This window comes from Anabrus simplex, chromosome X (genome assembly GCF_040414725.1).
Source record: "Anabrus simplex isolate iqAnaSimp1 chromosome X, ASM4041472v1, whole genome shotgun sequence".
Taxonomy (NCBI): Eukaryota; Metazoa; Arthropoda; class Insecta; order Orthoptera; family Tettigoniidae; genus Anabrus; species Anabrus simplex.
In genome coordinates, this window is record NC_090279.1 from 117,328,001 (window position 1) to 117,352,362 (window position 24,362).

Here is a 24,362-nt window from a genome sequence, read left to right on the forward strand (position 1 = left end):
ATCTTGGACAGGATGCTCATACCCGTAAACAAAACCGGCTTGTCAAGATTGGTGTGTAAACTGTCATGAACCAGTAATGCCACCCTTCAACTCTTACCTTGGACAGGCTGCCCAAACATGTGAACAAAACCAGTTTGGCTGGTTTGGAGCATAACTTGTCATGATCCAGTAGCACCAGCCTTCAGCTATTATCTTGGACTGGCTGCCCAAACATGTGAACAAAAACAGTTTGGCTGGTTTGGAGCATAACTTGTCACGATCCAGTAGCATCAGCCTTCAGCTATTATCATGGACTGACTGCCCATATATATATAAACAAAGCAAAGCTATTCTTTCACATCAAGGAGGTGTATTAACTACTCTAAAAACATATCCCTTTGCTCACAAAAGTAACTTACGAAGATTGCTAAAAATTTATATACATTGGTTTGATATATATTCTTCATTGCTACAAGAAATATCTGCACGTATACCCCTGACAACCTGTGTAAGTGGATGTAGTTGAACTCCATCACCAATAATATTGAAAGGCTTCCCATGGGTTGAGTTTATGTTGGTGTTTATTTGAACCTTATAAAAAATATAGCATGGGTAAAATTGTAGTAATATAGGCATTATTTTCACAGATTTTCATGGATTTATTCCAATTACTGACTTCAACCTGTTGTTTTGTTCATGATATAATATCATACATTTAATATAAATAATACTATCTCCAGGACGAGGAAATTAGGCAGAAGTACATGGATATGATTAGTGAGAAGTTTCGAACAGTAGACTGTAAGCAGGTTCAGGATATAGAAAGTGAATGGGTGGCATACAGGGATGCTGTAGTAGAAACAGCAGGGGAATGCCTACTGACAACTGTGTGTAAACATGGGAAAAGGTGAACCTTGGTGGAATGATGAAGTGAGAGCAGCTTGTAAACGTAAAAAGAAGGCTTATCAGAAATGGCTCCAAACAAGCGCAGAGGCAGACAGGGATTTGTACGTAAATGAAAGAAACAGAGCAAAACAAATAGTTGTTGAATCCAAAAAGAAGTCGTGGGAAGATTTTGGTAATAACCTGGAAAGGCTAGGTCAAACAGCAGGGAAACCTTTCTGGACAGTAATAAAGAATCTTAGGAAGGGAGGGAAAAAGGAAATGAACAGTGTTTTGAGTAATTCCGGTGAACTCATAATAGATCCCAGGGAATCACTGGAGAGGTGGAGGGAATATTTCGAAAATCTTCTCAATGTAAAAGGAAATCATCCTGGTGGTGTTGCGAACAGCCAAGCTCATGGGGAGGAGGAAAATGATGTTGGTTAAATTATGCTTGAGGAAGTGGAAAGGATGGTAAATAAACTCGATTGTCATAAAGCAGCAGGAATATGAAATTAGACCTGAAATGGTGAAGTATAGTGGGAAGGCAGGGATGAAATGGCTTCATAGAGTAGTAAGATTAGCATGGAGTGTTCGTAAGGTACCTTCAGATTGGACAAAAGCAGTAATTGCACCTATCTATAAGAAAGGGAACTGGAAGGATTGCAACAACTATCGAGGTATCTCATTGATTAGTATACCAGGCAAAGTATTCACTGGCATCTTGGAAGGGAGGGTGCAATCGATCATTGAGAGAAAGTTGGATGAAAACCAGTGTGGTTTCAGACCACAGAGAGGCTGTCAGGATAAGATTTTCAGTATGCGCCAGATAATTGAAAAATGCTATGAGAGGAATAGGCAGTTGTGTTTACGTTTTGTAGATCTAGATAAAGCACATGACAGGGTATGGAGGGAAAAGATGTTACTGCGGGACAATGGAATTAAAGGTAGATTATTAAAATCAATCAAAGGCATTTATGTTGACAATTGGGCTTCAGTGAGAATTGATGGTAGAATGAGTTCTTGGTTCAGGGGACTTACAGGGGTTAGACAAGGCTGTAATCTTTCACCTTTGCTGTTCTTAATTTACATGGATCATCTGCTGAAAGGTATAAAATAGCAGGGAGGGATTCAGTTAGGTGGAAATGTAGTAAGCAGTCTGGCCTATGCTGACAACTAGGTCTTAATGGCAGATTGTGCCGAAAGCCTGCAGTCTAATATCTTGGAACTTGAAAGTAGGTGCAATGAGTATGGTATGAAAATTAGCCTCTCGAAGAATAAATTGATGTTAGTAGGTAAGAAATTCAGCAGAATTGAATGTCATATTGGTGATACAAAGCTAGAACAGGTCGATAATTTTGAGTATTTAGGTTGTGTGTTCTCCTAGGATGGTAATATAGTAACCAAGATTGAATTAAGGTGTTGTAAAGCTAATGCAGTGAGTTCGCAGTTGCGACCGACAGTATTCTGTAAGAAGGAAGTCAGCTCCCAGACGAAACTATCTTTACATCGGTCTGTTTTCAGACCAACTTTGCTTTACGGGAGCGAAAGCTGGGTGGACTCAGGATATCTTAATCATAAGTCAGAAGTAACAGACATGAAAGTAGCAAGAATGATTGCTGGTACAAACAGGTGGGAACAATGGCAGGAGGGTACTCGGAATGAGATTTTTAGGAATGAACTCGATGGATGAAGCTGTACGCATAAACCGGCTTCTGTGGTGGGGTCATGTGAGGCGAATGGAGGAGGATAGGTTACCTAGGAGAGTAATGGACTCTGCAATCGAGGGTAAGAGAAGTAGAGGTAGACCAAGGCGCCGATGGTTAGACTCAGTTTCTAATGATTTAAAGATAAGAGGTATATAACTAAATGAGGCCACAACACTAGTTGCAAATCGAGGATTGTGGCGACATTTAGTAAATTCACAGAGGCTTGCAGACTGAATGCGGAAAGGCATCACAGTCTATAATGATAATGTATGTATGTTCTATTTTATGTCATGTAATATTTCAGCATTAATTCATTGGCACTTTAAGTCCTCTTAATTTGGAAGTTCACTTTGGTCATCAGGCACATTCAATTAGCTATAGTGAAGGCTCAATTTTATCATCAGGCATGTTTCCTTGACCTTAAATATTAATTTTATTGGATGACCATGATAGTTCAGTGATGTGAATTGGAGGTTGAAAACAAGTTCAGTACTATTATGTCTCTTCAACACTTGCAACGTTGAGATATAAGAACTTTTTAGTGAGTTCTTTGAGATTTCATTAGAGAAAAGCCAGTGGCCAATTCTCTGCCACTTATTGTGCAAGTACACCGCAGCCGTTGACATACGAGTCCTTAATTACAGACGCCTCCACGAGAACTATATGAACTTCGTGAATACCTGTGGTCACTGAAGGTGAACTTCCAATTTGCATTCAGAAAAGGTTGACAGACACAATATTATAATACTAGAGCCGGGAGCAGGTACAGTTTTGAGCTACTTGTCTACTCATACTGAAAGGAACACACTGGTGACATGTAGCAACAGGAGCATAGGTTTACTCAATCAGCAGCAAGAATTTCTTCAACTGCATACCATATTATGACTTGATTCGGCAATGACTTATTCCCTTGAAGTGTTTTTTCAAAGGTTTGAATATTTTTTCATACACTTCTAGCATTATACCACTTGTTGTTGTCATGTGACTCTTGTGTGTGTTCATCTGAAATACTTCTTATCCCCGCATCTGAACGGCTCCTCAATGAGGATTGCTGAGCACACTTCGACTTATCTCGAGCGGTTTTCGGCGTGACGTGACGATGTGCGCAGTCTCGCCAGTCTGGTGCAGCATGTGAACGATTTGCCATATAACACAGAGCAGTAGGGCATGTCTCCATTGTGCTTCACATGTACTCGTTTAAGTTACATGATTCTTTGAATATTTTATTGCATTAATGAGCAGCCATGTGCCTAGACACGTGTCTGCATTCGGATGTGACTTTCTGGCATTATATTTACCACAGACATATCGACAGTATGGCTTCTCGTCTGTATGCGTTTGCGTGTATTTCGAGAGTGCAATTCACCCGGAGAGGTGATTAGTACAAACAGTGCATCAGTGTGGCTACTTGCCCATGTGAGTCTTCAAGTCACATTCTAGCTGGTATTTACTCCTGAATGCCTTACCACAGACATTGCAACAGAATGGCATCACTCGTGTGTGAGTCCGCATATGATAAGCTAGGCTCTCTTTCTGGATGAAGGATTTGCCACAGACATTGCAGTTGTGCGACTGGTCGCCCGTGTGTGTACTCAAGTCATGCGCTGGCTGGGATTCAGTCATGATTGAGGTCCCACAGTGTTGCTTGCATTCCGTGTGAGTACGTTGGTCGCTTTCTAGCTGCGATTTACTGCTGAATGACTTGCCACAGACATTACATTGGTATGTATTCACACCTGTGTGAATCCACATGTGATCTCTTAGATAGACTTTCTGGCTGAAGGACTTGCCACAGACATTACAACAGTAACGCCTCTGGCCTGTGTGTGTCGTCATGTGTTTCGAGAATATACTTATATCGTTGAGAAGTACACCACAGACTTTGCACCAGTATTGATTCTCGCCTGGGTGTGTGCGCATGTGATCAGCTAATTGGCCTTTCTGGATGAAAGACTTGTCACGGGCGTTGCGGGAGTGCGGCTTGCCACCCGTGTGTGACTGCACGTGACATCTTAGTTCTGATTCACAACTGAATGATTGCTTACATATATTACAAATGTATTGCTTTGTACATGTGTGAGACAGCTTGTGATAATCTAAGCTTACTTTCTTCATAAATGATTTGCCACAGACATCGCAAGAATATGGCTTCACGCCTGTGTGCGTGCGCATGTGATTAGCTAGGTGTCCTTTCAGGGTGAATGATCTTCCACAAACGTTGCACTTGTGTGGCTTCTCGCCTGTGTGCGTGCGCATGTGATTAACTAGGTGTACTTTCTGGGTGAATGATTTGCCACAGACATTGCAGGCTATATGTGACCGCATGTGCGCTGTCAGCAAGCTCCTCTTTGTGAAGCATTCATGACAAAATTTGCAATCTAGGAGCGGGTGTAACAAGAGATGTTTCGACAAGCTGCTTATGCTGCCAAAAACCTTTAGACAGTGATCGCACTTAAAGGAGCGGTCAAGTTTGTGTCTCTTCAGATGTCGCAAGAGGGCCAACTTCCCATCCAGGACTTTACCGCACACATTGCACATAAAACATGGTGCTCCACCATCCAGAGATTGATGATCTGTGTTGCTCACCTTGGGTCTCGATCTACAATAACAAATTAAGACTATGTTACTAATAGTTCAAGAGCGAACTCCACTAAAAGTCTCACACAAAGGAATAGCTAACTGCACATTCAACTCACTAATATCCCATTCAGGGAGTTTGTTACTCACGAAAAACACATTCCTGAGGGAGAACAAAATTGGAGGTCAAATTCAGAGTGTAGTGTTAAATTTCAAAAACTCTGAAATCACGATATCACGTGCAAGAAACTTCTGATAATTTAGGAATGTACGAACTCATTTAAAGAATGCATGAGAAGTGATTCAGCCTAGAGAAATACAGGATCTTTCATCCGTCATACATTCATCTAGTGAAATCCAAATATATCTTTACTCCTACATAAAGAACGGCATATGCTTTGGATTTTTTATCTTAATCAACCAGTCTGTGCTTTGTGCAAGTAGTAACTTTTATAAAGGCACTTGTTGTTGACGTTGCTTGAGAGAATCTGTTGTAGATATTCATTAAGTTGAAAACATTGCTTGCTGGCAATCACCGATACGGCTAATCTTTTATGAATGTTATTAAATGTCATGCAAACATACCTATTATATGTGTACATTGTTGTCATATCAGTGTAGCATTCTACTAAGTCACAGTGTAGTTATTTCTCATTACATAGTTTGATGTGCAATCAAACAGAGCCGACCTATAAACCGGACAGTAGGTTTATACAAGGAAGTTCATACTTACCACCATGTATTACATTAGTCTGTCTTAATTGCTATCTTTAACAGAGGTCGTATGCAATGTGGAAAACACTAATGATGATTAAATCTTAGAAAAGCTGGAATATAACGAGCAGACGATGGCTCTTTCCCTAACACTGACGCCTACTTTTCTCCTCCAGATACTGCTGTCATAGACATTATGAAGGTGACAAAGAATATGGCTTTGGTAGCAGTGTTTTATTACAATGTTCTGATATCCTGAAATTGAACCGAAATGCAAGCTATCAAGTCCTTGAATATTCTAATATTGTTCCTTTAACACTACACCTAGATGGAGCATGAAAATCATGATTTGAGACAAACTTCACGCAGACAGGATATTGAATTGCACCGTAGTGGATACTGTTGCTATGTAAAAGAAGGAATGAGATCCCTTTTCTTTCAAAGATCACGGAAAAAATGATTATCTTTAGTGGAATGATAACATCGAGGGATAGCATCCACATCTGTGGCTATCTCCCCATCGCAGAGTTGTTCTACATATTCTAGGAACGAAGAGCGAGAAATACAAATTTCTTGGATAAAGGTGAGAACAGGCGCATGGGAAAAGTCAATCACGCAGGCCAAAATACATTGTAACATGTAAGGGCACTTCTCAATTGATGCTGTATGCACTGAATTCACATTGCCCAGTCAGATGCATGCCATGCTCACAAGCAAAGTAGTAGGAGGCTCGACCATGTGTTGTACTGCACTCTTCGGAGAAAATAAGTGAACGAATAGAAGGGGGTATTGATTAAAGATATGACAGGCTAGAACTCTTGATCATCACACAAGATATTGATGTTGACACCACTAGACAACAAGGGGCATAAAGTACAACACTGGATTTTATGTCATACGTTTTGTGCCATATCCAAAGGTGCAAAAGTCTGTGGCCATTCTTCTTTACATAAATATCTGGTTTGTGTCACAAGTGATTCATCGGGTTCTCAATTAGTTTTTCAGTAAAATGGTATTTCATTTAGTCCGGATAAATATTTTCCACGAATCAGCAACGTTGAAGTAACATGTGGTGCATCCCAGGTTAAGGATACGGGTTGCCCACTGGCCTGCCAGCAGACTTGAGCGAAATATTATAGCTCTCACGGCCGAAACATGCACAAAGTCTTCAATTGCAACTTTGGTGGAGAATGAGACGAAATAGGTCGTACTCCACCTTTCTGGAAGTTAATGCAGAAAGGAGCTTAGCATATCTTTCCTAAAGGAGCAGGTGCAAAAGGCGTCTGTTCCCTACATCGGGAGCGGTGTATCTACCTCCTGTCATGAGCTCTAAACTGCTTCAAGACAACCCGGCCGTAAAGTAATACTGCCACATTACAGAAATATGTCTCAAGGAATCGGAACCAATGGAAGGGACGCGCATTGGCATGGCCCAGTCAGCATGAAAAGTATGCAAGGGTTACGGTCACACAGGCTGTGATGGCTAATCAAGCGAGTACCCCTTTATGTATCACATCACTGAACTATGTCTGGAGGAGGTAAAAAATTAGCCACAGCACTTGAGAGAAGGCATAGAGGCATCTGCGAGGGGCAGGAAAAAGGTGGGTTGGAGAAAATTCATGCGAAATGGGGTGCGGTTACTAAGTGATGTACAACGGAAGCCCAAGAACAACTAATGGTGTTGACACTGTTATATAAGCAAAATATGACAGTTCATTCTCCGAGGTGCAAAAGTATGACAATCACTTGATGTAACTCATCTACATTGGGGAGAGAAGGAAATTCTAATTTTTATGTGGAATGCTCCAAAACTGGCCAGGGCACGGAAACCAAAGATGCCTTCAGTGCACTGCCTGACAAGAAGACTGCTGACTATCTTATCGTTGCTGGAGATATGAAAGGGTGTGTCAGACGGAGGAAGGAAAAACACACAGTCCAGGGCGTTCAGAAAAACGACGATGGCCAACAAATTCCCGATTATGCAGAAACTGATCATTGCGAACGCACGGTTCAAAAATATGTGATATTCATCAAGTCACGTACTACAGTAGCTCCCATTCAACTCACATTGAATACATCCTTGAGAGAGGAAGGAATCTCAAAGTTGATCTAGAGACAACAGTTGATCCTTACGAAACCACTGCGAGGAAGCATCGACCAGTCATCTGTAAACTGTAGATAAAGTCACAAGAGCCCAATACTTCGCTGGAAATTGACCCAATGTGATCAAATGGTGGCGCCTGAAGAAGCAAGCCAACAATGTTGCAAAAAATCACCATACTTGAAGTGAGCCGGACTAAGGCGAAAGACAACGCACGCTCTATTCTTGGAACAACTAAGTCAGGGTGACAAGAACGAAGGATGAACTACAGCACGTGGCTTCAGAATGACGATGTTAAGTATGCAGTACGGTTGAAGAAACAGCTGTACCACGAGTTTCTTGCTCGTTGGAATATCTATAGAGCAGCCACTAGTAAAGTGAAGGAGGTTGTTGTTGTAACAAAAGCAAACCGGTAAGCAGGTCTATATGTGAAAAGTGACATGCGCAGAAACGAGCGGAATATTTAACGGCTAGTCAAATTAAGGCATTGCAAAATGGTAGTCCAACGTTTTTATGGCATCAATGAAGAAACAGATAACTTGCTACTCAACTGGCGGCAAACACGAGTACACTGGCGGAACGACTTCGACAGAATTTCAATCTTGGTATTTCCGTATCTACTAATCCCAATCACCTATGCTGTTGAAGGTCCAATGTAGGAAATTGGCAACAACGAAGTCCAGGCTATGCTGAAGGAAATGAAACCAGGGAAAACCATCTGTCTCAATTACCTTCCGGCAGTGTTTTGTTTCTCTAAATGGGGGGATGCAGTAGTATGACTAAAGCAAGCTCTTCAACCAGATTACCAAAGAAGGTCAAAAACCAACAGATTGGTGATGGAAATTCCATTCAAAAATAAGGAAAGCCCTGCCAATTTTTCTAACTACCACCCAATCATAGTTCTGAGCCACACAATGACAGATTTCAAACAAATCTTCAACAACAGGATTAGCGATTTAGCCAAACATACAACAAGCCAACCTGGATTTTTGTAAAATTGTGGCACAATATGAGCAACCCACGCTGTAGGGCTGTTACTTGAGACACACTGTGAAAAGAATAAGAGGCTTCATCATGACTTTCTGGACTCTGAGAAGGCCTTCTATCGGGTACCTCATAACCTAATCAGTCAGCACTACAAGAATATGGACATTCCAGAGCACCTTGTTGAGAGGGTATAATTGCTCTATGAAGAAACCATGAGTTATGTTCAAGCTGCCGCAGGACCATCTAATGAATTGCACACAACTGTAGGAGTCCACCAAGGCTCTGCCTTATCACCACTGCTTTTCATTCTCGTGATGGACTCCATTATATGAGACATGCACAGTCCAATACCATGGACACTTTTCTACGAAAATTATGTCATTTTGCTGGAGAGAATAAGCTTGATCTCCAGCGTCAGACAGAAGACTGGAACAATGGACTAGCACAATATGCCCTGCACCTCAACAAAAATAAGACAGAATACATGACATTACATCATCGAGAATTTGGAGCCAGGCATGTTGACGGTTAAGATATAGCATGAGCAGGGAAATATAAGTTTCTAGGCTCCACAATCTCTGATGATGGCCAACTTACTGAAGAAGTCAACTTAAGGATATACAAAGCCTGACTGAAGTGGAGAATGACAACAGGCGCCCTTCCGACCTTTGGGCGAAGGGCCATCTCTAATCTAATTTCTACCCAACTGTTATCCATCCTGTCATTTTCTATGGCAATGAATGCTGGCCAGCTCTAGAGGTAGAACGCTAATTAATCATCATGGATATGAAGTTGATTAAGTTGAATGCTGGCATAACAGGACTGGACCATATTTCAAATGATTTTACAGTATTAGAAACTGTTTTGGCATTGCACCAATCCAGGAGAAAATTGAGGAAAGGAGTGTGTGCTGGTTTAGGCACGCGTTTCATGCAGAGGACGATATATTGGGAAAGTCAGTGTATACACAGAAAGTCGGTGAAAAGGGGCCCAAGCGATAAACAAGACAGCATAGGACAGATAAAGTGAAAGCTGTGAGACTACACACAGACATGGCCCGAGACCGAACTAACTGGAGAAAATGAATCACAACACTGGACCCTGCCACCAAGCAGGACTAACACTAAAGAAGCAGACTGATGAATATTCTGTTATAAAAATGGGATACAATGGATATTTTACACATCCTATCATTCAAATGTGTATGTTCAAATTCTCTCCACTAAAGCCTATGTCCAATATCTGTGAAGACTTATTTTCACAAAATACAGTAGTGTTTGAATGACAGAACGCTTCTGGATTTTGTACTTGACTCCCATAAATGCATGTAAAGAAAAAGATTTAATTCAACAAAATAAAAATTTCAGGATTGTCTGTGTTAATCGGGAGTGAGCTTGAATATCTGGAGAAATTCTATGAGTACCAACAGAAGGGGAGTCCGTCAGTGTACCCTAGCCTGAATAGAATTTTGCAATTCATATTTCTGCCCACATCCGCCACAGATAGCAAATGATCAGAATAATAAATTTGTTATTTTCACCCCAATCAAGTCTACACATATGAAGACCATGGAGGAGTAGCAGAAAGTGGTCAGCTCAGCACCATGTGACACTCGACACTCTACAAGTGGAAGGAAACTACATCACTAAGTGGTTAGTTCAGGACCATGTGTCTCTACACAAATGTATGTTAGCCTCATCACTAATTATTTAGCTCAGGACGATATGTCTCTCCACTAATGGAAGGTAATCTCATCACTAATTGGTAAGCTCCAAAAGGTGTGTCTTTCTACAAGTAAGCGATTAGGAAATTTTATGAATCTTAAAACCTGTTCTTATATAATTCAGTACCAATTTGACATGGCACATCTTTTAGATATTTTAAAAGTAGTCATTTAAGTTGCTAAATGATACTGGTAGACTGTTGAAATGAGTCAAAATAACAGCACCTGAGGTGAGATATAAGACAAAGTAGGAGGAAGTACATAAGATCCAGTTAACTGAAACGTTCAGAAGCTTCTAAAATCTATGATACACAAAACACACAAAAGGCTTGCTGCTTTGCTGCTTTGAAAGTGCTTCTGCACAAGATATCTTTAGGAAGAAGGAAACTAATTTGAACTCCATCCAAAAATAGAAATATGCATTTTGTGTGTGAAAAGTATTCATAAGCAACATTTTTATTGGTAGTCATAATACAAGATTGATATTGTTATTTTATCTGAGACTGCAGAAGATCTCGAGAAGTTGCTGAATGGTATGGATGAAGTCTTGGGTAAGGAGTACAAGATGAAAATAAATAAGTCCAAAACAAAAGTAATGGAGTGCAGTCGAACGAAGGCAGGTGATGCGGGAAATATTAGATTAGGAAATGAAGTCTTAAAGGAAGTAGATGAATGTTGTTACTTGGGTAGTAAAATAACTAACGATGGAAGAAGCAAGGAGGACAAAGTGCAGACTAGCACAAGCAAGGAAGAGCTTTCTTAAGAAAAGAAATTTGCTCACTTCAAACATTGATATCGGAATTAGAAAGATGTTTTTGAAGACCTTCGTGTGGAGCGTGGCATTGTATGGAAGTGAAACATGGACGATAACTAGCTCAGAAAGAAAGAAAATAGAAGCTTTTGAAATGTGGTGTTACAGAAGAATGCTGAAGGTGAGATGGATAGATCGAATCACGAATGAAGAGATACTGAATCAAATTGGTGAGAAGAGATCGATTTGGCTAAAACTGACAAGAAGAAGAGATTGAATGATAGGACACATCTTAAGACACCCAGGACTTGTTCAGTTAGTTTTTGAAGGAAGTGTAGGTGGTAAGAATGGTAGGGGTAGACCAAGGTATGAACATGACAAACAGATTAGAGCAGATGTAGGATGCAATAGTTATGTAGAAATGAAAAGGTTAGCACATGATAGGGTGGAATGGAGAGCTGCATCAAACCAGTTTATGGACTGATGACTCAAAGAACAACACAATACAATATTGTTCTCTAACGTAGCTTACTGTCTCCTGATACACAAGAATTACAAAGAAACAGCGGAATTTGAACAGTGAAGAGTTGACCTATTTGGATAATCTTGAGTTGTGTACATAGTTCTACTCTGACTAATGAGAGAGTGTAAGCTGGTACTGGGCAGCTTGGAGGACTGAAATGAATATTTCTTGCTAGTAGTTGTGAATGTACAGTAGGAACAAGTCAATGTGTCACATAATAGTTGAAAAGACTAACTACCCACAAAATCAAATAAACCTTTCAGAATTTGTAATTTCCAACACTAATATGGTTTGAAGTCAAACGTTAGGCTACGACTGATCATTGCAGGACCTGCCAATTCAAGGGCTCAGTTAAAAGCACCAATCAGTGATTATACAAACATTTCAGAGGGATTATCAGAGATTGTTTCACACTGTAATCAACAAAGGTGTGAGAGCAAAAAATTAATTGGCAAATGGGACACCTACAGTTGAAAAATACTACTGCATTAAATATTTGAAGACAGGATATACACTTGTGCTAGTTTGTAATGTCAATGATGAAAATAACAAATTTGAAATAATATTATATCATTACATTATAATTTACCTATTTTTATGACATAATAAATTCACTTGAAGGATTCTGAATTTTTTTAGGCAACCTGCACAAATTTAAAACATCACTTGTAGCTGTCCAATTCATTAGTTTATACTAACTGTAAAGTGTTTGCAATCAACGCACTACAAGCAACTGACTGATAATGAGCACTAAAATGAATAGTGGGAACTGGTGACAATCAGCAAGTGTGACCACAACACTGGAACACACATAAATTCAATTCCATAAGATAATTTTTTTTACACTTAAAACAATGTGGTAGTTTTATTTGCTACCTACGATATCTAAGATGTAGCACTACTGATCTGAAAGTTTAATTTTTAAAACACATTATCTGCTTTGGCATCCACAAATAGAGAAATCTGACTTAACACACAAGTGAACAGAAAAGAAGAATCTAACCAAATATATAATTTAAAATTACATTTTTTGAGTGAACACACCATTGAACTCAGCCATCATTATATTGATAATGAACCTAATTATGCTAGTTTGAAATTATTATATTTTTTACAATGTAGATAAAACCTAACAATTTTGAATTTGTAGATTTAGTTTATATTCTACAAACATGCCCTTTTCTGTGTGTCACTGTTGGTACAAACGTACAAAATTACTGAGAATATCCGAAGGTAATATTTGCAGATGGCAGTTCATATGTTATGAATGTGATGAACAAATGATGCAGTGACAATGACATTTACACAATGACCAGCTATTTCCTTTATCTTGTTATATTCACATTCCCCTGTCCCCATATTTCTATACATGACTTGACTTGTCACCTGTTTGTTCATTTTTCATGGTTGCTTAAAGGTATTGTAAACAAATACACTTCAAAAATATCTAGCTTTACCAGGAATTCCTTTTGTAGATATTTATTCAAAAAACTACATAACAAAACACTACATGTGATCCTACAGATCCTGAATATTTTAGATAATTTTATCCAATAGAATTTTTAGATAGAGTGTTTAAATGTTACCTTGTACAGAAAGGATTAACCTGATGAAAAAGGCCACATTCTCAAGGTAAACCAACCAATACTGAACACAACTGTGAATCGGTACACCCTATTCAATACTGTATAGGATTTATAGTGTACATACTTTGTTTCTTCTTTGATGTATGGCAACAGCTGATCATCAGTTTGTTCTTCTATGAATATTTCCTCCTTAATATCTTTGGACATCTATAAGTAAGAAATAAGAAAAGTAGAATAAAGAAGTAAGGGAATAAAAATATATAGGCCTAAACAAGAAACACCTGAGAAAATAAATTTCATAGTGGCACAAGAAGAGTATAGTTAACTTATTTCCCATTTTAAAAATATAAGAATGGAAAGGAACAATCAAATAAAAATTGCCCTAAATGCAAAAGAGGTGTCTACCTTGGTGGCAAATGGTACACAAAAATACGTTATTATCAAGCAATAAATGTTAAATGAACAGAAAAGAAGACAATTTCCTAAAATACAGTGTTATAAATGTGCACTAATTTTTTTATTAAACACATTTTTTGTGTTATCACACTATTCAACTCAGCCATCATCATATTGATTAATGAACCTAATTATGTTAGTTTGAAATAATAATAATAATTATTATTATTATTAATAATAATAATAATCATCATCATCAGCATCATCATAAATTTACATTATTTATAAAATTCTACTCATAAAGACTTCTGTATTTACAAACATAATAAACTCACATAAAACTTGTGTAATTACTTCAAATAATACTACACAAATGCTATTAGATTAAAATTTACATTGCATTTATTTTTGGAACCCAACTTGCATAATGACCTGCTGCATCTTAACCTGAGTCCCTTTTGACACTGCTTTTCAGACATATGATAAGAGAGATAAGAACATGAAAAGGAACACACTGTAGGATAGCAGTGGACAAGGTAGCAAAAGAAAAGGAGGAACATTTGTAAATATGACAATTTCAAATTGCCTACATATTTGTGATATTCAGCCGAGTATATGTACACATTCATGTGGGGATGGAGGCACTTCCATGTATGTGTACATGTACAATTTAAAAGAATAAATAATAATAATAATAATAATAATAATAATAATAATAATAATAATAATAATAATAATAATAATAATATTAACAATAAAAATAACCATAATAAATATTATCTCCAAATCATTACCCAATACCATTCCATGCTTCTCTTTCTCCTTCTGGTGAACCCTAGTTCCACAATGACAAGCTATTTTATTTATTCTCTCATATTCACACTCACATGTTCCCATCTTCCTACACATGATTTGACATGTCACCTCTTTGTTCATTTCTGTGTTCCTATATACTTTCTTTCCCAATTCACTTCACTGTAATATCAAATAATCCCACAGTATTCCTACCACTTTCTCAACAAGTACACAATGCTTAAATCATAACCATAGAAATATCCATCACCCCTTTCTGTACATCACATTAAGACCAAAAATGTAAAAATCAATCAATCAATCAATCAATCAATCAATCAATCAATCAATCAATCAATCAATCAATCAATCAATCAATCAACAGCAGCATTTAGGACTGTTGGTTTTTTAAGTAGAAGAAGATTGTGGACAGGTATGAAACAACTCCCGTGGTAAATTATTTCAATCACTAAATCATCTTCCTATGTGTGAATATTTGCCTAAATTTGTTCCCTTGAATTCAGACCGATCTTCATAGTGTGACCTATCTTACATTTAAAGAACATGACTTAAATTTATTCATCAACAAATGTCATTCCAAACTATCTCTCCAATGACATTTCAGAATATACTGCTTAATTGAACAGCTTATCTCCTTCCTCCAACTCTTCCCAGCCAAAACTTTGCAACATCTCTGTAACACAACTCTTTTGTTAGAAATCGCTCACAAGAAATGGAGCTGTTTCCGTGGATTATTCCCTGTGACTGTCTCATGCTCTCATTGTGGCCTTGCCGGAGACGTACATACCCTCTTCTTTACAACCCCCAAATAACCTTATAATCATATGAATAGGTGAGGAAATTTTATTTTCAATCCTGTTTATTTATGTGATTACCACAATGAAGATCTATCCTTACTATGAATACCTAGGTACGTACAGAGATCCCCAAGAGGAACTTTCACCCCATCAACACAATAATTAAAACCAGAGAGGACTCTATTTGTGAAACACACAACCTGACTTTTCACCCCGTTTACCAACATAACATTGCCCGATGTCCATCTTACAATATTGTGAAGGTCTTTATGCAGCCACTCACAATCATGAAATTTATTTATTACAAAGAGCCTTAACTATAATTAAAGTTCATCATTCATACTGTCGATATATATATATTTTGAGCGTACAGGTAAGTTCCGATGCATGAACAGCTGTGTGAGAGAAGGTTCTCGTTCTCACTGCGCTGCACGAGGGAAAGCGCAAGTCGAGCAAGGTCAAGTGACGTCACCGCTGCCTGTCGCTTCCCTCCCCTCCGGAATTCTCTCGAAAATTATTTTATGAACTTTTTAACACCTGGACCAATTAACAAGAGAACAGCGCTGAATTGTAGCCAATATTCTGGAAGTGAAACCCTGCAAATTTGAGATCAATCCGTCCACTGGTTTCCGAGATATAATAAGTTAACTTTAGGAAGGAATTATCGCCCCTTTATCACCTGATTCGGAGCGCTGCTCGCAGACCTGTATAAATAGGTCAGTGAACCAAGGTTATAACGAGTGTGCCGTACGGGTGTTCTGCATTTATGGAGGACAGTATGCTGCGTCGCGATTCGCGAGGACATAGTAGTGGTCACACTCAAACGCTGTGAAAAAAGCACGAAGACGTCAAAAGTCAAGTTTCTGCCGCGACACGACGACGGAAATATTCTAAAAGTTTCTCAAACTAAATTGCCGTGATAGAATTGTGTTAACTGAGTGAAGCTATAACAGGAAGTGAAAACTGAAGTGTCAGGTATTCCATTTTTCAGTAAACGACATTGTGAACTTTGCCAATTTTACGTTATTCTGAACCGTATCTTTGAACTGTGACAACATTCTAAGTCGTTACACGTGGTAAACTAAAATCCTAATTTGAGACCATTTCATTCATTCATTATCATTCATTTTTCATTCATTATCATTTTAGACTGTTATGCCTTTCAGCGTTCAGTCTGCAAGCCTCTGAGAATTTACTAAACGTCGCCACAATCCTCGATTTGCAACTAGTGTTATGGCTTCATTTAGTTCTATACCTCTTATCTTTAAATCGTTAGAAACCGAGTCTAACCATCGCCGTATTGGTCTCCCTCTACTTCTCTTACCCTCCATAACAGAGTCCATTATTCTCCTAGGTAACCCATCCTCCTCCATTCGTCTCACATGACCCCACCACCGAAGCCGGTTTATGCGTACAGCTTCATCCATCGAGTTCATTCATAAATTAGCCTTTATCTCCTCATTTCGAGTACCCTCCTGCCATTGTTCCCACCTGTTTGTACCAGCAATCATTCTTGCTACTTTCATGTCTGTTACTTCTAACTTATGAATAAGATATCCTGAGTCCACCCAGCTCTCGCTCCCGTAAAGCAAAGTAGGTCTGAAAACAGACCGATGTAAAGATAGTTTAGTCTGGGAGCTGACTTCCTTCTTACAGAATACTGCTGATCGCAACTGCGAGCTCACTGCATTAGCTTTACTACACCTTGATTCAATCTCACTTACTATATTACCATCCTGGGAAAACACACAACCTAAATACTTGAAATTATCGACCTGTTCTAGCTTTGTATCACCAATCTGACATTCAATTCTGTTGAATTTCTTACCTACTGACATCAATTTAGTCTTCGAGAGACTAATTTTCATACCATACTCATTGCACCTATTTTCAAGTTCCAAGATATTAGACTGCAGGCTTTCGGCACAGTCTGCCATTAAGACCAAGTCGTCAGCATAGGCCAAACTGCTTACTACATTTCCACCTAACTGAATCCCTCCCTACCATTTTATACCTTTCAGCAGATGATCCATGTAAACTATGAACAGCAAAGGTGAAAGATTACAGCCTTGTCTAACTCCTGTAAGTACCCTGAACCAAGAACTCATTCTACCATCAATTCTCACTGAAGCCCAATTGTCAACATAAATGCCTTTGATTGATTTTAATAATCTACCTTTAATTCCATAGTCCCCCAGTATGGCGAACATCTTTTCCCTCGGTACCCTGTCATATGCTTTCTCTAGATCTACGAAACATAAACACAACTGCCTATTCCTCTCGCAGCATTTTTCAATTACTTGGCGCATACTGAAAATCTGATCCTGACAGCCTCTCTGTGGTCTGAAACCATACTGGTTTTCATCCAACTTCCTCTCAACGACTGATTGCACCCTCCCTTCCAAGATGCCAGTGAATACTTTGCCTGGTATACTAATCAATGAGATACCTCGATAGTTGTTGCAATCCTTCCTGTTTCCTTGCTTGTAGATAGGTGCAATTACTGCTTTTGTCCAATCTGAAGGTACCTTACCAACACTCCACGCTAATTTTACTACTCTATGAAGCCATTTCATCCCTGCCTTCCCCCTATACTTCACCATTTCAGGTCTAATTTCATCTATTCCTGCTGCCTTATGACAATGGAGTTTATTTACTATCCTTTCCACTTCCTCAAGCATAATTTCACCAACATCATTTTCCTCCTCCCCATGAGCTTGGCTGTTTGCAACACCACCATGATGATTTCCTTTTACATTGAGAAGATGTTCAAAATATTCCCTCCACCTCTCCAGTGATTCCCTGGGGTCTATTATGAGTTCACCTGAATTACTCAAAACACTGTTCATTTCCTTTTTCCCTCCCTTCCTAAGATTTTTTATTACTGTCCAGAAAGTTTTCCCTGCTGCTTGTCCTAGCCTTTCCAGGTTATTACCAAAATCTTCCCATGACTTCCTTTTGGATTCAACAACTATTTGTTTCGCTCTGTTTCTTTCATCTACGTACCAATCCCTGTCTTCCTCGGCCTTTGTTTGGAGCCATTTCTGATAAGCCTTCTTTTTACGTTTACAGGCTGCTCTCACTTCATCATTCCACCAAGATGTTCGCCTTTTCCCATCTTTACACACAGTTGTTCCTAGGCATTCCCTTGCTGTTTCTACTACAGCATCCCTGTATGCCACCCATTCACTTTCTATATCCTGAACCTGTTTACTGTCTACTGTTCGAAACTTCTCACTAGTCATATCCATGTACTTCTGTCTAATTTCCTCATCCTGGAGATTTTCTACCCTTATTCGTTTACAGACAGATTTCACTTTCTCTACCCTAGGCTTAGAGATACTTAGTTCACTACAGATCAGATAGTGGTCTGTATCATCGAAAAATCCCCGAAAAACTCTTACATTCCTAACAGATTTTCTGAATTCAAAGTCTGTTAAGATATAGTCTATTATGGATCTGGTACCCCTAGCCTCCCATGTGTAGCGGTGAATAGCCTCATGCTTGAAGAATGTATTCGTAACAGCTAAACCCATACTAACACAGAAGTCCAGCAAACACTTCCCATTTCATTCATTATGAGACGTATTTCTCCTACAATAATACAACAGTGAACTGTTTGAGACACTATTTCACTTGACATTCGTCCAATGACAAGGTTAGAAGTAACTATTTTTATGTGCATTTTCTCGATCTTTCGATCGCCACTGCGAGAAAGTCAGTGAACATTAAGGACTTTTTATGATAATATTAAGTAGTACAGATTCGGGTGGTGTAAATCCAGCCATAAAATCGCCTTAATCCATGAACAGTATTATTTCAGATACTGTGGTAGAAACTGCTGTTAATAACATTTTTTCAAGTGCTTATGGACAGTGATTACTATGTTACGGTCGAACCTCAGGCATAATTATTGACAATTATGAACTGTGACAGTGTTAAATCTTAATCCCATAAACTGTGTGTATACAAAATACTGTGTTTTCTGTAGCATAGACTGTGAATTCTAATTCAACACCGTAAAATATAAGAATAGAGCTGTGTATTGCAACTTGTGTTGGTGATATTTGAGAGCTCTATACTGCCAATTGAACTTTCCATGTTCCGACATTACCTTAAAGAACAATGGAAATCAGATCGAACGTCGCTTCCAACGTGGGATTTACGTGGTTCCTTCAGTTATGGTATCCATCGAGGGACGTCGACAAGAGAGACTAACGTGGTATCTTCACTGAACACGTCGCTGGTGCGGAGTTCGAGCCTTGGCTGCACGCTGCGGAATGTTCCCGGCACCAAGTCGCCGTCCTGCACAACTCCAATACTTGTAAGCAGATCTTCTCGTATTCTGAGTGCGTAATCCTACTGACTGACTTTTTACAAAGCACTCAGTTCATTACAGTGCTCTAACAAGTGATTTTAAACTGTAAATTCGTTTTCAAAATCATTCATAATTTGAATTAATTTCACATAGATGAACTTTAGGATTTACAAGTGCACTACTTTATCTTATTTTTCAACTTAAATGAACTGTAGAGACATACAGCAAGTGATCAAATATTTTATTTAATCTATCAACTTTTTCATGAGTGTGTGTGTTTATTTTATGCTCAAAATATTAGAAAGACTGTAGGTCAGCACCATAAGTGATGAACTTGATAAAATTCAAGGTGCAAAGTGACATTTTTGTATTTGAATTCACATTAGATGAACTGTAGGGTATATATGATCTATGAGTAATATTTATTTTGGACATACTTAAGCAAATCGACGCCTCAGAAGATAATAGCATCGATCGTTTATTATGCACTTTTTGGAAAATAGTGGCTGGAAATTTGAGTTTGGAATTCGAATTGCAGGGTGATTTTTCTGCGAATATTTTTAATATATATTCTATCAAAAAGATATACCATCAATTATTCGCCCTGCGACAATATCCGTCTCTGTATGTGCTCCAATAATTAACTGAACACTACCTGAGATCCTTCCCATGCTCTGACCCCACAATCATTTCCTGGTACAATATATATGTCAGGGAATAAAGGTCTCATAATATTGCTCTCTGGGATCAAATCCCATAATTGTTACAGGAACAAATTAAGTTTCACCTAGGAGTACTCTAATGCTCCGAGTTCTACAGAGCCTTTATTTACGCTTGGCAAGGACTTTCTCGTTCGAACTTGGCTGCCAGTGACGGTTTAGTTGTTGGATACCACGCGTGCGTATGTATGACAGAATACGGTGCTCAAAATCATTATTATGCATTTTATTCACCATGTTTACAGTTTATGCTCAAAATCATTACCATGCATTACCATGCATTTATCATACATTTTACTCATGCGCTTCCAAACATAACCGGCATCTCCTAACGAAGTTTTCGGTTACTCTGCCAAGTTCTTCAGCACTGATGGATGCAATTGCAGCTCTTATAGCTCATCTAGTGTGTGAGGGTTTTCAACATTCACCACAAATAAAAATCACATGCCGTTAAATCTGGGCTACGAGGGGGCCACAGATTTTTACTTATGATCCTCGTACCAAGCATGCTTCAGTAAAGAGATAACGACCTTTAGTCTATTTTTATTATTTACTGAACCTGTACGTTTGAATCTCATGGCCAGTTGTTTTATTATCCGAATGATAGGAATGGGTCTCCCTGGGAATTTTGCTCGAAACTTTTGTGTTGACCTAGCGCACGATTTTCTGCACTTCATGCAAGTATTGTGCAGATACACACGTTCAGTAACGAATATTTCACATACATTACAGCACTATACACAATCACAATAAAACACTATACTATATGACATACAGTACTCAGTAGTTTCATTGAACACCCTACTATTTCGGAGCTCAGCTCTCAGCAACTGCAGAAGTGCTGGAAACCGCGCGCGCCAGCGGCCGGTAGCGGCCTGTCATCGCTGGCCAAGGTCGAGCGAGAAAGTCCTTGCCAAGCATAAATAAAGACCCTTTATTTTCTAGAAATACACCAGATGTGGCCCAATTATGAGGGTAAAAGTTATATTTCTATCTTTATATAAATTATCAACCTTTACAGCCTAATCCTTGAACATGTTTGGTGGTAAAATTACTCCCTGGGATATCCCTGTTCTAAGTAATGTACTTTTTCATACGGTACACAGGCTACAGTGAGACTTGCTTACTTATTTCCTTTTACTCTTTTACAGAGCATAGGGCTTCCACAAAGCAGCGCCACCGTATCCTATTTTGAGCCAGGGTCTTGAGTTCTACAAAGGTCTTCCCTTCTTGTTTTGCCTCCTCCATCACACTGCGTCTCCATCTGGGTCCACCTCTCTTCCGTTGTCCTTGGGGGTTCCAAAACAGAGCCGTTCTCTTCACTGCATTCTGCTGCTTCCGCAGTGTGTGGCCGATCCATTTCCACTTTCTCTGCTTTATTTGTATGCCAATGGGCTCCACTTCTGTTTGTTTCCAAAAAACCTTCGTTTGAAATTACTTTTGGCCAGAAAATACGTTTAATTCTCCTTAAACATCTGTTTATGAATACCTGTAGTTTATGAATAATCTCTGCAGTAACTTTCCAGGATTCACAACCATATAACGGTACTGTTTTTGCATTTGTTCGGAAAATGCAAAGTTTGGTTTTCATTGATATTTCTCTGGCCCTCCATTTCGGATAGTGTTGTATGAATGCCGCATTTGCTTCGTGGATTCTCATTTTGACATCAGCAGCTCTCCTCCATCCTGCGCAACCACACTGCCAAAGTATGGGAACTATTCGACTTCTTTAATGTCTTTATCATCAACTCTAAATTTCCGTTTGTTCCTCACGTTGATATTCATTGCTTTTGTTTTCTGGGCATTTATCCTGAGGCCCACTGTTCCCATCTCTCTCTCCAGATCCCGTAACTTTCCCTCCATATCAGTATGTTTTTGAGTCAATAGGCATAAGTCATCGGCATACTCCAAAGCCTCCAATCTGTCACCCAATCACCATTGGATACCTCTTTGCCTTCCCTCCGTAACTTTCCTCATGATGTCATCTAGAACAAGTAGAAAGATAGTTGGAGATAGCACACGCCCCTGCCGCACATCAGCATTTATAGAGAAAGGCTCCGAAAGCTTCCCTTCATGGATTACTTTACACGTGAAGTCGTTGTAAGTCTCTTTGATGATTTTGCTGATTTTAGTTGGTACGCCATACTTCTCTAGCGTTCTCCACATGGTGTTCAACGAATTGAAAGCCATCTCGAAGTCCACAAACAGAAGATATAGGCCAGAATTGTATTCATTAAACTGTTCAATAATAATTCATAGAGTGTTTATTTGGTCTATGCATGAGCGGTTATTCCTAAAACCTGCTTCTTGATTGGCAGTTGGTTTTCTATCCTTGCTTTTATCCTGTTCAGGATCACCCGTGTCATCACTTTACTGGGGATCGAGAGCAAGGTGCTACCTCTCCAGTTGTGACAGTTGGTCATGTCACCTTTCTTTGGTAATCTCACAAGGAGTCCTTCTCTCCATTCCTTTGGCATTCTTTCCTTATTCCAAATTTTTGTGAACAGTGGACGCAACAGATCGGCTGTCATATCGGGGTACACAAAAGCTCAGGTGCTACATTATCCACACCTGGGGTCTTCCCATGCTTTATTTGGCTGATCGCTTCTTTTATCTCATTTCTTGAGGGTGGTTCAGTGTCGATACCATCAGTTTCACAATCTTCGCTCACCTCTACCATTTGTCTATCCTCCTCTACATTTTCTCTGTTCAACACCTCCATGAAGTGTTCTCGCCATCTATTCAACTTAGCTTCATCACTAGTGAGCATATATCCTTGTTTGTTCTTGATGGTCTACTGTGTTTAAATTTCTTCTTGGCAAGTTTCCTTGTGATGTCACACAAGCCTTTCATTTTTCTATCTCTTGCTGCAGTCTCTGCTAATTCAGAAAGGTCTGATACCATTTTTTCTGGTCTGTTTCGCACTCTTCTTAACTTCCCGATCTTTAGCATGGTATGCCGCTTGGTCTTCAACCTTCTGGGTTCGTGTCCTGCAATTATTCAACTTTAGTTTCAGCTCCCTATGTTGTTCAATACATTCCCAAATATTTGAAGTCATCAATCTTTCCTCCTAATGTTCTTGAAGCAAAGTACTTCCTCTGCTGTGTCTGTCAAAGTGGTTTTAACTTTCGTCCAGTGTTCAACATCATATTCATGTAACTGTAGTCTTGTAAACCTGTTACTGAGGACAAGCTTGAACTGTTCCTTACTTCTATCATCCTCTAGCTTTCCGACATCAAATCTTTTCATTTGTTGCTCAAATCGTCTCTTTGCAGTTGCAATATTAATTCGGATGTTGGCAGTCACTAGATGGTGGTCGCTGCCTATATCAGCACCTCTTCGATTTCTGACATCCAAAAGAGACCTCCTCCAGCTTCTGCTAATTGCCAGGTGATCGAGCTGGTTTTGAGTTCGCTGGTCTGGTGAAATCCACGTCACTTTATGGCATTCTTTATGAGGGTACAGGGTTCCACCGATAACAAGTTCATTGCTCGCGCAGAAGTCTACCAAAAGTTCTCCATTCTCATTCCTAGTACCAAGTCCATGTCGCCCCATTACTTGTTCAAGACCCAGAATTTCAGAACCCACTTAGGCATTGAAGTCTCCCATAACAATCACAATGTCCCTTTTCTTTATTGCCTGAATGGTACTCTGTACTTCTGAATAAAACTTAGCCTTACTATCTACTTCCGCTTCTTCTGTAGGTGCATAGCATTGGATAATCAAAACATTCCTGATCTTCCCCTTGAATCTTGCAGTGATAATCCTTGATGAGACGGGCTTCCAA

At 39.1% G+C, this 24,362-nt stretch overlaps 1 protein-coding gene across 1 annotated transcript in view; it reads right to left on the reverse strand.

The window, feature by feature from the left end:
- Positions 1 to 3,974: 3,974 nt before the first annotated feature.
- LOC137503331 (zinc finger protein 33B-like) overlaps positions 3,975 to 24,362 on the reverse strand; it is a 105,890-nt gene continuing 85,502 nt past the window's right edge. Inside the window, exons 4-5 of the mRNA XM_068230886.1 lie at positions 13,657 to 13,739; positions 3,975 to 5,169 (exon numbers count right to left, since the gene is read on the reverse strand). Coding sequence (XP_068086987.1) covers positions 3,975 to 5,169; positions 13,657 to 13,739 — 1,278 coding nt within the window. The remainder of the gene's footprint in view (positions 5,170 to 13,656; positions 13,740 to 24,362) is intronic.